This window comes from Hemitrygon akajei, chromosome 4 (assembly GCF_048418815.1).
Source record: "Hemitrygon akajei chromosome 4, sHemAka1.3, whole genome shotgun sequence".
Lineage (NCBI taxonomy): Eukaryota > Metazoa > Chordata > Chondrichthyes > Myliobatiformes > Dasyatidae > Hemitrygon > Hemitrygon akajei.
In genome coordinates, this window is record NC_133127.1 from 127,514,866 (window position 1) to 127,531,655 (window position 16,790).

Below are 16,790 nucleotides of genomic sequence, written 5' to 3' on the forward strand. Positions count from 1 at the left end.
TGGTTCAGACTGGAAGTCAGTCATGTATGTGCAGGGCAGGTAAGGCATTAGTTCTTTACACGTCAGTGATAGAGACATCAACGATTCAATAACCCTCCATCTATTCTGTGTTGAAGACAATTTTTGTTGATAGTTAGTGCAATTACTTGCAAAATGGAGAATGGGGTTGTCATGATGACAATTCACTCTCAGACCACAATTTAGATAATGACTGGTTCTCTCTCTGAATCATTGCAGAAAATGCCAGAATATGAAAACAAGGAACAGCAGGCCATGAGGTCATTTGAATCTCTACTGATATTCAATAAGATCATAACATATCCTGTGCCTTGCCCCAGCCATGACTAATAAAAGAATTTAAGTAGAGTATTTGATCCAAAGTGAAGTCATATAAAATTTCCAGAAAAAGTATTAAGCCCAAGGAATGGGAGCAGTTTAGAATGCAATAAAAATAAATTTCACCACCCCTTGAGGAGAATCTCTATACACCTCTGTCTAAAGTGTCTTCTCCCTATTCTGATACCGTGACTTCAAGTTCTAGACCCTCTAGCTATGGGAAACTTTACACTGTCAAGCCCTGTTAATACCTTACAAATATGTTCATGAGATCTCCTTTAATTTTTCATTTCTGAGTTTTTGAGAGCAGGAGCAAGGATGTTTTACTATAATAATACAGAATATTGATCAAGAAAGAATACCACGAGAGTAAATCTGCATCAGTGTAAATAAAACCCTCAAAATATGTAAAGATTTATTGAAGGCAAATGTAGGTGCCTTATAGTCAGAAACCAGGAAACCTGTTATATGTAAATAGGAAAATACATGCAATCGATCACTGGAGTACAACACATCACATACTCGCAATAAAAAAAAATCCTACCATCACTACCCTTTGACTTCTATCTCCAAGTCCAGCCCATTTTGGATCTAATTAGCCAGTTCACTTTGGATTTGATGTGCCCTAATCTTCTGGACTAACATACCATGTAGGGCCTTATCAGATGGCTTCGGAAAGTTCATATGGACAAGATCTACTATTCTGCCTTCATCTACTATTCTTCTTACTTTGTTACCTCCTCTGAAATACAATCAAATTAGTAAGGAAGGATTTTAAGGATCTTTAAGGATAGTTACGCTGATTATCATTAAAGATTAGCTTTATTTGTCAAGTGTTTAGCTATGGATATGGAGAGGATGTGTCCTATAGTGGGGGAGTGTAGGACCAGAGGGCACAGCCTCAGGACAGAGGAATGTCCACTTAGAACAGAGATGAGGATTTTTTTTTAGTGGAATTCATTGCCAGGGATGGCTATGGAGGCCAAGTCATTGAGTATATTTAAAGAGGAGGTTGATAGCTTCTTGATTAGTCAGGGTGCCAAAGGTTACAAGGAAAAGGGAAGAAAATGGGGTTGAGAGTGATAATAAATCAGCCATGATGGAATGGTGGAGCAGACTCAATGGGCCAAATGGCCTAATTCTGCTCCTGTGTCTTATGGAGAAACTTAATGTAAATTACAAATAAACTAAATAAATACTTTGGGTCTGTCTTAATGAAAGAGAAAACAAATAACTGCAGAAAATCTAATGAAAAGGAAGAATTAAAGGAAATAGCTATTAATGAAGTAAAATAGTGTAGGCAAAAATGTGAAATTAAATCTGATAAATCCTCATGGACTAATAATAATCTGTATTCCGGATGATTAAGAGAGGTAGCCATGGAAATAGTGAATGTATTGGTTGACATTTTCCAAAGTTTATTAATTATGAATTGGTTTTACAGAGGATAAGCATTGTTTAAAAAAGGAGGGACAGTGAAAACAGAGAAAATACTGGAGTCAATTACAGAAAAGGGCAGTAGTTCTATAGCAGTTATCCCCATTGTCTCACATCTCCAGGGACCAAGGATCTATCTTGACATTTGGTATAGTTTGTGTGGATTTTGCATGTTCCCCTTCTGACCATTTGGGATTTCCCTAGTTGCTCTGTTTTGTTCCCACAGTCCAAAGGTGGCACAGTAACACAGTGGTTAGAATATCATTTTACAGTGCCAGGTTTCACCAATCAGGGTTCAATTCCCACCACTGCCTGTAAGAAGTTTGTATGTTCCCCCTCTAAGTACGTGGGTTTCCTCCTGATGCTCTGGTTTCCTTCTATATTCCTAGTAGGAAACATTGATAATATTGATAGAGATGACCACCATATAGCTTTTGTGAGATTTAACATTATGTCTTTAAATATGGCATTCACCAACATGGAAAGCATGTAAGCAGATCACACCTGGGCTCCCAAGTGGTATAACCGACCTTGTAGCTGGAGAAAATTATCTACACAACTTGTAACTTCAATCCAACTTGTAACATCCAATCCAAGATGGTGGTGCGACGCAGCTTGCAGCAGCCACTCCAGAGCTAATTATCTGTTATTTGTGAAACGGGGTGCCGTGCGCAATCATAATCGGATGAAAAACGGACGTGGGAGCACGGAGGAACATCTGAAAATCTCCAGGAAGACCTTCTTCGTTGCTGCTGCTGCTGTGAGGTCCGGGTCTCTGCTGGGATGAACAGGCCCCCAGTCCTTGGGGTCGCGTTGCCGATGGCCGTTGGCGGGGCCATCTTAATACGCTCGGCAGAGGATGGTGCTCGGAGAAGCTGTGCCAGAGGGGATGGTTGGAGGCTCGGAGGTTCGACGGACTCAGAGTCCACTGCGGTCGGAGCGCTTTCAGTGTGTGCTGCGTCTGCGTGGCTGAGTCGGGCGATGCCATGGAAGTCCATAGCGGGGGTATTCTCTTCTGTCGCCGGCGTGAGATGACGAGTCAATCGGGGATCCTGAGGACTTGTGGAAACTGTGTGGTGGTTTATTTCGAATTTATAGTCTTTTAACATCTTTGGTCTATTTTTACTGTGCCCGTGGTCTGTTTTTTATCAATTATGCTATTGTTTGCACTGTTGTAACTATATGTTGTAAATATGTGGTTTTGTGCAGGCCTTGTAGCTTTAGTTTTTAGTCTTGTTTGTCTGGCGGTATTGGAGCTCCTTTCCGGGGAACGCGCTAAGATGGTAGCGTGATATTAATACCCAGCAGCCTCTCCAGACTCTGGATTGGGGATTGCCAAACGTTATGTGAATTTTCTGGTGTAGTCTGTTTTGTCATGTGTTTTTGTGATATCATTCTGGAGGAACGTTGTCTCATTTTTTAACTGCATTGCATTTGAGGTTTTTAAATGACAATAAACTGAATCTGAATCTGAACTTCATGGTATTTCATATTTCTTTCTCAATAAATTGCTGGAAAACTAAGCTAGAATCAATGAGGAAAGTTTAAAAGGTACCAGGAAAATTGACAGGCATACTTTCTAAGTTCACCCTGACAATCAATGGTTAAAGTTACAAATTTGAGGGTGGCATGGTGGATTGAAGCACTCCATACTCCACAGATTCCCTGAGTTTAAGGGGAATATGGGAGAGAGTGGCCCTATAAGTGTAGGGTTATTGGATGTGCAAAGTGATGCTGGCACATCAATGTGATGCTCTGGCTCCCATAGGATGAATCTACCTCCACCAGTCAGGAAATTGTATGCTAGAACCCACCGGCACAGACTGCGCTTTGCTGACATTGGGCAATCAGTAAATGATGACCAGCCCTCAAGAGTGTGAGTGACACTAGATTGTGAGATTGTCTTGGAGAAAACAAGCAGATGAAGAGCTAAGGAACCATGATGTCCTAATTGTTCAGGGCTTCAAAGGATATGGCGAGAAGGCAGGTTATGGTGTTGAGTAGGATCCGGGATCAGCCATGATGGAATGGTGGAGCAGACTTGATAGGCTGAATGGCCTAATTCTGCTCCTATAACTTATGGTCTTATGGAAAAGGAGAGAGAACTTGGTGAGGCAAGGGGAGAACTCAGAGGAATGGAGACTGAGGAATATTTAAGGGGTGAGAGGAAGAAAGGGAAGACAGACAACAAGGAAGAGGATCAGAACTGCAGGAAGGTGTAAGGTGGGAATACCAATATATAGGCTATAGGCAACATTATGAATGTGTTGAGGGGGAGTGACATCAGTTTGCATCTGGATTTGCTTAGAATCTATGTCCATATAAATATGAATGAGTCCTGTGTATATGAGTTGGAGTTGGAGCGCATCTGTATCTTTAAAGTACATGCTTGTGCTCAGATATGTCTGAACCTGGTGGTGTGGGATCTACTGCTGCTGTACTTCCTTCCCAATGGCAACAGTGAAAAGAGAACATAGCCTTGATAGTGAGGGTCCTTGATGATAGATGCTACTTTCTTGTGACATTGTTCCTTTTTATGTGCTCAATGTTGGGGAAGGCTTTTCTTGTGATATACTGGGCTGTATCCACTACTTTTTTTAGTATTCTCCATTGTTGGGCATTGGTGAGAGGTTGTTGTTGTGGCACCATTTGACCAGGTTTTCAATCTCCCTCCTATATTCCAATTCGTCACTATCTTTGGTTCAGTCAACACAGTGGTGTCGTCAGCAAATATGACATTGAACCTCTACTTAGCCTCACAGCCATAGCTATAAAGTTTGCAGAGCAGGAGCTAATCACCACAGCCTTGTGCTGCATCTGTGCTGATGGAGATTGTGGAAGACATATTGTTGCCATTCCGTTCTGACTGGGTCTGCAAGTGAGGAAATCAAGGATCCAATTGGACAAGGAGGTATTGAGGCCAAGGTCTTAACATTCTGGAAGATAGTTAAAGTTCCACCATGTGGTGAAAATCATAAAGCGCAGGCAAGAAAACTATTGGAATATATTAATATTTTCATTCAAGGCTGATAAAAATTGATCATAATCAACAATTTCTTAAAATTTCCATTGATAAAATGCTGATATTCAGCCAATTTGCTTCAGTTTATTTTGACAATGGGAAATGACTGAAAGTCCTGAAGTAAAGGAAGTTACTGGAAGTACTCAGCAAATCTGACAGAAACTGATTAGAGAAACAAAGAAACAGGTTGTTTAGGTTAGGTGGTAAAAGATCATTGACCTGAAATATTAACTGTACTTTTCTGTCTCTACAAATATTGTCTAGTCTTGTGAGTATTCCATCAACTGCTGATTTCATTACAGATTTCTGTTGTCCACAGTAGTTTTGCTTTTGGGAATAGTGAAAGCTTAGGGCACAGACAGAATTCTGACTCGTAGCCCTAAAGGCTTATGGGGCAAGGAATATAGAATTTGGGATATTACACAGCAAGTTTATAAAACACTGGTTAGATCTCACTTGGAGCATACTATGCAGTTTTGGCTGCCGCGCCATAGGAAGGATATGGTTGCACCAGAGAGAGTTCAGAGGAAGTTTACAGGGATTAGCCTGTTTCCCAGAATAGAGGACTCTGGTCATGGGGAAAGATTAGATAACCTGAGCTTGTTTTGCCAGGAGTGAAGAAAGCTGAGGGATGCATTAAATTTCAAGGGGTAGATACAGTAAATGTAAGAGTGACCATAATATGGTGGAATTCTTCATTAAGATGGAGCGTGACATAGTTAATTCAGAAACAAAGGTTCTGAACTTAAAGAAAGGTAACTTTGAAGGTATGAGACGTGAATTAGCTAAGATAGACTGGCAAATGATACTTAAAGGGTTGATGGTGTATATGCAATGGCAAGATTTTAAAGATCGCATGGATGAACTACAACAATTGTTCATCCCAGTTTGGCAAAAGAATAAACCAGGGAAGGTAGTGCACCTGTGGCAGACAAGGGAAATTAGGGATAGTATCAAGTCCAAAGAAGAAACATATAAATTAGCAAAAAAAAGCGACACACCTGAGGACTGGGAGAAATTCAGAGACCAACAGAGGAGGACAAAGGGCTTAATTAGGAAAGGGGAAAAGATTATGAGAGAAAGTTGGCAGGGAACATAAAAACTGACTGTAAAAGCTTTTATAGATATGTGAAAAGAAAAAGATTGGTCAAGACAAATGTAGGTCCCTTACAGTCAGAAACAGGTGAATTGATCATAGGGAACAAAGACATGGCAGACCAATTGAATAACTACTTTGGTTCTGTCTTCACTAAGGAGGACATAAATAATCTTCCGGAAATAGTAAGGGACCGAGGGTCTAGTGAGATGGAGAAACTGAGGGAAATACATGTTAGTAGGGAAGTGGTGTTAGGTAAATTGAAGGGATTAAAGGCAGATAAATCCCCAGGGCCAGATGGTCTGCATCCCAGAGTGCTTAAGGAAGTAGCCCAAGAAATAGTGGATGCATTAGTGATAATTTTTCAAAACTCCTTCGATTCTGGATTAGTTCCTGAGGATTGGAGGGTGGCTAATGTAACCCCACTTTTTAAAAAAGGAGGGAGAGAGAAACCGGGGAATAATAGACCGGTGAGTCTGACATCGGTGGTGGGGAAAATGCTAGAGTCGGTTATCAAAGATGTGATAACAGAACATTTGGAAAGAGGTGAAATCATCGGACAAAGTCAGCACGGATTTGTGAAAGGAAAATCATGTCTGACGAATCTTATAGAATTTTTTGAAGATGTAACTAGTAGAGTGGATAGGGGAGAGCCAGTGGATGTGGTATATTTAGATTTTCAAAAGGCTTTTGACAAGGTCCCACACAGGATATTAGTGTGCAAACTTAAAGCACACGGTATTGGAGGTATGGTATTGATGTGGATAGAGAATTGGTTGGCAGACAGGAAGCAAAGAGTGGGAGTAAACGGGACCTTTTCAGAATGGCAGGCAGTGACTAGTGGGGTACCGCAAGGCTCAGTGCTGGGACCCCAGTTGTTTACAATATATATTAATGATTTAGACGAGGGAATTAAATGCAGCATCTCCAAGTTTGCGGATGACACGAAGCTGGGCAGCGGTGTTAGCTGTGAGGAAGATGCTAAGAGGATGCAGGGTGACTTGGATAGGTTAGGTGAGTGGGCAAATTCATGGCAGATGCAATTTAATGTGGATAAATGTGAGGTTATCCACTTTGGTTGCAAGAACAGGAAAACAGATTATTATCTGAACGGTGGCCGATTAGGAAAAGGGGAGATGCAACGAGACCTGGGTGTCACTGTACACCAGTCATTGAAGGTGGGTATGCAGGTGCAGCAGGCGGTGAAAAAGGCAAATGGTATGTTGCCATTCATAGCAAAAGGATTTGAGTACAGGAGCAGGGAGGTTCTACTGCAGTTGTACAAGGCCTTGGTGAGACCGCACCTAGAATATTGTGTGCAGTTTTGGTCCCCTAATCTGAGGAAAGACATTCTTGCCATAGAGGGAGTACAGAGAAGGTTCACCAGATTGATTCCTGGGATGGCAGAACTTTCATATGAAGAAAGACTGGATCGACTAGGCTTATACTCACTGGAATTTAGAAGATTGAGGGGGGATCATATTGAAATGTATAAAATTCTAAAGGGATTGGACAGGCTAGATGCAGGAAGATTGTTTCCGATGTTGGGGAAGTCCAGAACGAGGGGTCACAGTTTAAGGATAAAGGGGAAGCCTTTTAGGACCAAGATGAGGAAAAACTTCTTCACACAGAGAGTGGTGAATCTGTGGAATTCTCTGCCACAGGAAACAGTTGAGGCCGGTTCATTGGCTATATTTAAGAGGAAGTTAGATATGGCCCTTGTGGCTAAAGGGATCAGGGGGTATGGAGAGAAAGCAGATACAGGTTTCTGAGTTGGATGATCAGCCATGATCATACTGAATGGTGGTGCAGGCTTGAATGGCCGAATGGCCTACTCCTGCACCTATTTTCTATGTTTCTATGTATACAGGAGTTTTAATGGGAATTAGAAGGACTTTTTTTACACACAGAGAGTGGCTGATATCTGAGTCTTGCAGAAAAAGGAAATGGTGGAGTCAGATGCAATTGTTATGCTTAAGAGTTATTTAGATGGGCTCTTGAAAAGGACAGAATTTATCAGGATACTGATCTAGATGGGCAAATAGGTTGTGTGTAGATGGGAAAAAAGGTTGCCGTGGACATGGTGGGCCAAAGCGCTGATTTCTATGTGGCACAATTCTATGACCAGAATAAGCTAGCATCCTAGCCAGGTCAGTTGCCCAAGAAACTTTGAAAGAGGCAACAATGTAGAAAAATACTTTCAAAATAGAATCAGTCTAATCCAACAAATTATTGTCCTTAATCATCAGCCCAGATCTTTTAGTAGTTCCATCAAATAGTACTAATTCACCAATAACCTGATGACGAACCTTTCAGTTTATATCCTGTCAGAACCACTTGACTGTACAGGTCATGTTGGTATGGTTGCTGAGGTGAACAGTGCAGCACAGGAGTAGGTCGTTTGGATCATGATGTTTGTGCTGACCATGATGCCAAGTTAAGCTAATTTGATCTGCCTGATTGTGATCTATATCCATTCATTCCCTGCCTGCTTATGTACCTATGTAAACACCCCTTAAATGTTCCTAACAAAACTGTTTCTGCTACTTCTTCCAGCATTTTCCAGGAACCTGCCTCTCTGTTACAGAACAGGTTGGCACTGCTAATTCTCCCACTAACCTTGCCCTTTTGTCCGGTTAGTCACTCCTCCTCGTTCTGTCCCTTGTCTAGTTTCCCAAGTAGTTCACACACAGTAGAATTTTCTGGTCCCTCTAGGTCAGGCAGAGGTGGATTTAAACCCTCAGTCTGGCTTTGCTAGAGAGGTGTGAGGTTGGAGTTGACATTTGGTGAATAGTGGTTGATTTATATTGAAAGGTTAAAGACAAAGTGTGACATGGAGAAAGCCTCTGTACAATTGTAAATTTTTTTATATACATGTTTTTTTCCCCATTTGTCTACTTGTAGTATTTTTTCTACACAACTTTTGGGCAACTTTTGCATCTTTTCCACCTGGTGCTAAATAAAACCCCTTGCACTAACGTGCTGTTGCAGCGCACCATCCATGTTTTTTCCAACTGGTGACCCTCATTGGGCACGTTTATGCACACCTGATAGTGAGGTGTGACACTCTCTCTGTTTTAAAAAAAACTCTTAACACTGATAACACTACATTGCATTATACTCTATTCATAATTCAACTTGCAGGAAACAGCAGGAAATGGATAACAATAATATTTTTATACAATACTGGGCAATGAACATCACTAAGAAAAATCCCAGATTTTAATATCATTGTTAAATTTACTATCCCAACATCTGGAAGCTCACCATTGTTGAGAAGCACAGCAGCTACAGCTATATCAATACAAGTGCTCTAAGAAAAGGATCCATCAAACATCCCTGGTACGGTGGTCCAGTTGTTTCTTTCTTTCATGTCAGCTCCTCCCCATGGAACTGGTGCAAGAATTATGCATTATGGTGACAAGGTTGTGCCGCACATATCAGACCAACATTAATTATGACAAGCACTGCTAAATACTTAAGGTGGCATGTCAATGTGTACGCTGTCAGATTATTATAGCAGCATCTGTGACTGCACAACAGCTTCAACTGGAAAAATGTGAGATCATGCTTTTGGGAAAATTAAACAAGGTAATGAAATACAGAATAAATGGAAGGCACAGAGGGAGTATATAGTCATGGGCCCTGAAAGATAGCTGGGAAGTTTGTTAAGGAGTTCAAAAATGCATACTGAATGCTTCCATTTACTAGCCATGGCATTTAAAAGAAAGGAGAGGTTATGCTAGGATCATATACAAAATTTGTTAAACCATAGCTCGAGTTCCAATATAGTTTTCATTACTATATTACATGGAAAATGTGATTGCATTGGAGGAGTGCAGGGAAAATCTGGGTATTTTGCCAGGGCTGAGGGATCAAATAAGGGGGTGGGGGCAAAGTTTTAAAGTAATTGGTTAAATGACTAACAGGAGATGAGAAAAATTTACACCCAGAGGTTGGTATGGTTCTGGAATTCACTACCTGAAAGAGCAGGTGAGACAGAGACTCATGTCAGATTTAATGATACTTGGAAATATATGGGAAAGTCAGTGATCTGCAGCTTCATTTAAAATACTGGAAGGTGGGATTCGGCTGAGTAGCATTTTGACTCATGCATTCATTGCGGACCAAATAGGCTCTTGTATTATAAATTTTCTACTTTTTTAATATTATGTAAAGTCTCCTTTACATATAATTCTCCAAGAGTCCAGAGCTGTGTCTAGATATTTTGAAATTGCTCTCTTGCATGAGCTACTCTTAGATTTCTAACAGCATATCTACCAGCATCTGCTCTAGTCATAATGCATCTCTCCTTTAAGAGGTACAGGTTGTTCATGTACTGCAGGCTAGGTTTAATTGTAGGTAAAGATCCTCTGTTGAATTGTGCAGCCAGTGGCAAGCAATATAAGATTGGCATGCTACTTCATTGTACTAAACAAACAGGGATCCATTGTGCAATGCAATCCAAATACTTCTAGAGGGACTATCAAATGTAGCTGCATGTAATTAGGTCTTTCCTAATTCTTTGTGCATATTAAAATGATTATTTTAAAACATCCACATCAACAAACAATATTAAGGTTGTCCTAACTTACCTGTAAGCTATTCAGCTGTTGCTCTCCCAGGAGACGTTGTGTCTCCTCTAGCTCCTGCTGAAAGCATAACCGGCTGTTTTTCAAATTTACCCCACTTTTCTCTTGCATAAGCTTGGCATAAGCTGTAGTAGCTGAAAGTTGGCTCTTATTGTGGCAAACCTTTCTTGTCTCCCCATGAGTTGTTGGAGTTGGAGATAAATCAGTGGTCCTAGAAATGCAATGTCAAAGAAAGATTTTGCAAAATTGTTCTTTTTGCACTATAATCAGAATTTTAGTTCCAGTCAAAAGCATAACATTTAGGAGTTCTAAATTAATGATATAAATTAACTTATTTAAAGCAAGCTCAGCATTTAGGTATGGCACATAAAGCAAATATTGGTCTTGAAAATAGATAATTGAAAATGTGAACAAATATAATGCATGCCAATGTGGCAGTACTATAGAATCTAGTTAATATGCCTGGTATAGGGAACCACACATACACTGAGTAGGATCACATGATGGACACTTCCTTCTAATCATACAAAGTCAAGCATTTATGTAAAGATAACAAGACTTAATTTGAATGGTTTTGAAAGTTAATTTGATGCTAAAATCAATAGTTGAAAACTCCACATTGTATACATATTTATAGTATGAATACTGCTCATAAACTCACACCAAATTAACACTCTGCAACTTACTTTCATGTAAAACACCTCTCTCCATCTACCCCCAACCCCATACGTATGCACAAAGCTCTACCTTTATCAAACGCCTCCTGAAGTCTGTGTGTGATGTGCCTACCTCAGGCGAGCCTGCAACGGTATCATCCTTACCCAGCTTCCACCCAAACCAACTATCAACCACTCTTCTAAGGACCAAAAGGCAGGCATCAGTAGCTCTGTCATCACCCTAGTGAATAAGATTAGCAGTACCAGGCTATAATCGCTGGATAGCATGGACATTTGCACTATACCTATATTCATGCCCAAAAAAGACTTCTGAAACCAGGTGTTGTGAATCCACACATACATCACCAGTTCATCCCAATCTGTGTCCAACTTCCTCATTAACCATGAGGTCCTGTCGGACACTATGTTTGAATGTAATTGTTACCCTGACAACTTTGATCGGTAAAAGTCAATAAAAAACTTCAGCTCCTGGAATCTAAAATAAGAATAAAAAATGCTGGAAAAGCTGAGCAAGTCTGGTAGCATCAGCGGAAAGACAAACAGCCGATGTTTAGGGTCTGTGACCTTTTGTTAGAACCTGGAGCTGTAACTATTACAGAAATTTCATCTGTTCCCTCTGCTTTCTCCCTCTCTGCAACCTCAATTATTTTTACTTTTTTGGTTCTCAAGGAGAATCCTTGGCATTAAATCCAATTCTATTTCTTTCTACACCAATGTTGCTTGACCTGCTGTGTGTCTAGCATTTTCTGCTTTTGTTATGCATTTTACAGTATTTGTTTCTTTTCTTTTGTTCTAACTGTAATCCTTATATTTTTCCAGAATACCTGCATCTACTATAATTGGTCCAGACTTTAAGAAAACCTGGATCTGCTCTCATAAATGGTATGAATCTGAATAAACTCTTCTCGGGCTTCAAAGCGGGTACAGATATCAAATATAACCTGTTTCAATGCTAAACTCTGCCATCTTCTTCAGGGATAATGCCTGGGTAAGTCTAGTCCAGTGGTATTTATACCCCTGCAGTCCATCCCTCCTGATTGGTTAGTCCTCATCCTATCAGGTTTCTGCTCTCCCACCTTGTTTACGATCAAATTCCAGTTCTTTCTTAGAGCAAGATCTTTGTCTTTGTTAAAATTCTTTTCATCCAGTTTTATTTCAATGGATTCCTTCACCGGGTGGTCCCAAAAGCCTTTGGTACAATGCAGTGGCTTTGTGTCAATCCTATGGCCATTTTGAATGCAGTGTCCTGCTACTGCCAATTTCTGTGGGTAACCCAACTGTATAGACTTCCTGTGCTCTTTGATGCAGGTTTCCACCGTGTTGTTCCACGTTCACAGGGAATCCTGTAAGCGCCAGCCAACCTACGTTCCAGGTCATCTTTGACCCGCTTAAGCTGTGACTTGAGCTTCCATATGGGTTTTATTCATCATATACACTGGGAAAGCACTAGATCTGTTTAAATTGTTTGAATGGTACTTTTGATAATTATGTTCCAACTGCAATGACCCATCCAGGCTCCCTTTCATTGCTTGCCTATTTGCTTCTCATATGTACCTGTTCTCTGTCTGTGTAAAAGAGTTCAAGTGTGCTATCTCACTGCAAGGCTGGAAACTTATAACGTGTAGTTGAGCAGAGACACGCAGAAGGCATAAGGCAATTGCTCATTGAAGTGACTTTTGAAAAAAAATGTTGAGAAGAAACTGAACACTTAAATAATAAATACAACAAATATATTCTCAAATATATATGATCATTTAAGGCATAAAAGGGACAATTAGGATAGATTCTGACTTACTATTCTCAGACTGGATGATAAACAGAACTGCTAGTGAGTAGTGGTGAACTACAATTGGAAGCTCAGTATACTTTGAAAACTGTACTTCATGAGCAGATGTGACAGAAAAAATGGGTTGGGAGAAAGAGGAGGTGGAAAGCTGATATTGCAATGACTCATATTGTTTCTATTACTCTTTGAGCCATTTGAAACTATGTGAATGCTTCATCCATAACAGTGTTAAACAGTAAACTATGTTCAATAGCATTGGACCTCAATCTGAAAAGGGTTCCATTGACTGAACTGGGCACATAGTCTATATGTTCAGCAGTAGATATATTGAATTTGGCATTGGCTAGGCCAGGTCTGGGAACAGGATAGTAATTTTTTTCTTTATCTTTTCATGGGCATTCTTTCTCTCCTACCCTACTGAACTAATGAATATGCTCTTCTCTGTCTCTGTCAGGAGCCTCACTAGAATAAGAAATGCTTTGCTAAACACTATTATTGAATCAATCTTTTTTCTCAAAGAGTTTTGGTAAAGGATAAAAATTGAAGGCATTGGGGTACATAGAAAAAACAGATATTATTCAAGGAGTCTTAAAGAGAAAAAAACACCAGTATACACGTTTAGACCAAATTCCCCAAATTCTGTGATGTATTTATGATTCCATTCATATTATTAAATGAACATATGAAAATTTAATTGACAATTACTTCATAGGCATAAGCCTATTTGAAAAATGAAAAGCTGACCAGAAACCTTTAAGCTCCACAAAATACCATATTCTAAACATCTATTATAATCCTTAATAAACTTTCATTCCATTCCTAACAAGATATGCACTCAGCAACATGTAAAAGGTGTCAATATTTATGCTATTAATTGCTTTTTCTGCTACTTTATAACATACATACAAGTCAATAGAGGAAAAAGTAACAAATACATCTTTAATCTTTAAAGCTGCTCAATTTTAAAATAGCTCTCTAGCATAAAAGTTTAAACTATTTGCTTACATTTGTATAACTTATGCCTTAGAGTATTCTAAAATCCTGGACGGTATATTCTAATTGATAAAGTGAATGTTCGTACCCTTTGCTGACTGTGGGCTTTGCAACAGCAGACAACGGCAAAATTGACATATAAAATGAACTGTGAATCTGTTGAAGAGCTTCAGTTAATTGAGTAGTCTGTTTTTTATGGCCTCAAAAAGAAACAGAAAGAAATGCAACATTAGAAGTTTGAGATAGATTTCAGAACTGCTCATGGTAAATTGGAAGGAAATTTTGGTTTTATGTCAGAAAACAACAAATAACTCAAGTTTTGTTTTAACATATAGAATTATATAAAATGTTAGGTTCAAGAACAGTTACTACCCCTCAACCATCAGGCTCTTGAATAGAAGGGGATAACTACTGTGCACTCACTTGCCCCATCACTGAAATGTTCCTGCAACCAATAATCTCATTTTAAGGACTCTTTATCTCATGTTCTTGTTATTTATTACTATTTATTTATATTTGCATTCTCACAGTTTGTTGACTTCTGAACTTTAGTTCATCTTTCATTGATCCTGTTATAGTTACTATTCTATAGATTTACTGAGTATGCCCACAGGCAAATGAATCTCAGGGTTGTATGTGGTGACAGTTATGTACTTTGATAATAAAAATTACTTTGAACTTTAATATTCTTGAATGATCATTTGTTTAGTGATCAGATTTTATTAGAGGTTGTGATTTGCTAACATTCTGACCTGTACTGAAATTTGATAGTACAAAAGAAGGCTTTATTTCTTTGTGTGAGGTAGTCTTAAACATAGATGAAAGGTCATGAAGTTTCACAGTATCAGGGTTCTTACTGGGCTTTGGAGAAACTGGAGAGAAATTCTGAAGTTTGGCAGCACATACAAGAAGCCCTGGGATCCAGCATCATTGTAGAAGATGAATCTGAGGATTCATCCAAATGAGGAGATGCAATCATGTTACCTATTAGCAGTAAGTGTAAGATTGTTTTGGTTTAAATGTGGTATTGAGGCCAACAATATAATGAGCCAGATAATAGAAGAAATATTTGATTAAATTAAATTTGATAGCATTTGTGCATGATCGTATTTGTTTTTCTTAGGATTTATTAATTAGAATATTTATATTTTATTTAAGTTAAAAGGCAGGTGATTATTCAGATCATTTTGTATGATTTTAAAATTAGGCTTGTGTGTTTAAACCAATGACTGAAATTAAGATGAGTATTTATTGTGTATTAATATAGTAGATTAGCCGGCTGGTGGCGTAGCGGCATCAGCGCCAGACTTCAGAGTGAAGGCTTCAGAGTTCAAATCCAGCCGGCTCCCTTGCACGCTTTCCGTCCTTGCTGGGTTGAGCTTCGAGCTAGCAACTCAGCCTTGCAAAAATAAGAAAGCCTGATAAAAAAAAACGCCGTCGTGACAGTGTCCCGATGACTCCACTTGGAGTTAAGGACTTTCTTCTTCTTCAATATAGTAGATTCCGGTTAATTGGGACGCATCTGGACCAGTACATTTTGGCCCAATTAAGCAACTGCTCCAATTAGCCAAAGTTTCATTGAAATAGTTAAAAAGGTATAAAAAAGACAAACTACCATTTAACTGAATAACAAATTACATATTTAAATAAAATACAGAATAAATTAGAATACTACCAAAACTACTACAGTACTATAAAACTGTGTAATCAATGGAGGAATGACATATTCTTTTGATAAATTGTAAATGAACAAAATCAACACAGAGCCAAACCGATAGTGGATTGCCTTCAAACACTGCATTCAATGTTTTCATCCTCCAAATCTTCACTTTAATTGTAACATTCAAGTTGATTGTCAATACCATCAAATCCTTTGTACTCCTTAACTTGTTGAAGTAGTGAAATTGTTTTATTTTCACTTCTAGCCATTTCTGGGAAACTGTTCCCTCTAAGCACAGTGTAGTGTCTAATGGCCACATGGCATGCATGTAACTGACACTCTTTAGCAAAATTTGGCAACAGTTTCCTGTTCCAATTAAGTGGCATGGTGTTCCAATAAATGAAGAGAATCAAAGCTATTTCTTCAATTAGTTGTTTATTCTTTATGAGTTGTTCTAAATTAGCTGATTGCCCAATTAACTGGAAACCACTTATAACAAGAGAGAGTGAAGGCGCCTCAAAATAGAATAAACACACATAAATCAACTGAGATGCTTTGGAAGGCCAGCACCAAATTGTTGCATTCACTCTCTACATTATAGCTTAAGAGACAAATTTGTCACAAAATGAAAACAATAAATGCAAGTCAGGCTACAACTAAGGGAAGACAGAGCTAGTATTCAGGTCAATGAACTGTCATGTTTGGTTTTATTTTTACCTTTTCAGAATTTTCATTTTTATATGTGAAAAAACTGCCACTGCAGTTCCACCTACTAAGCCATCAGTGATGACAAACCAATGCACTTTCAAAGAAGTCCTGAAATTGGATTGCAAACCTTTGTGTACCATGTGAACCATTCCACTGATAAACACAATAGAAATACAAGGCTTCATTCAAGTTGTAAGAAATTGGCAGTTCATATTTTTTTTTTGCAGGTGCATCATGTCAGAATGGATTTCAATAACCTGCAACACAACTTGGATGCCACCAGTCATTTTAATGGTGCTGGTGTGACCCATGTTGTCATTCATGCAAAAACCATTCATGCAAAAATTGGCTTTCACAGTGCTTGTGATGTCTGTTTTTAACTTTTGAGAGTAGCCTAAGTAGCGCCCAAGCCAGCGCTAGAAACTATCCTATAAAGTTAATTTATTGACTTCCCTTTAGCAACTCTACACACAATCACCCCGT

The 16,790-nt window shown here is 39.1% G+C and overlaps 1 protein-coding gene across 5 annotated transcripts in view; it reads right to left on the minus strand.

Moving 5' to 3' along the window:
• The window catches only part of cep126 (centrosomal protein 126), a 107,549-nt gene that overhangs the window by 50,177 nt on the left and 40,582 nt on the right, over positions 1–16,790 (minus strand). For all 5 annotated transcript variants that reach the window (XM_073043250.1, XM_073043249.1, XM_073043248.1 and 2 more), the window contains exons 4-5: positions 14,028–14,139; positions 10,487–10,694 (exon numbers count right to left, since the gene is read on the minus strand). In XM_073043250.1, coding sequence (XP_072899351.1) covers positions 10,487–10,694; positions 14,028–14,139 — 320 coding nt within the window. The remainder of the gene's footprint in view (positions 1–10,486; positions 10,695–14,027; positions 14,140–16,790) is intronic.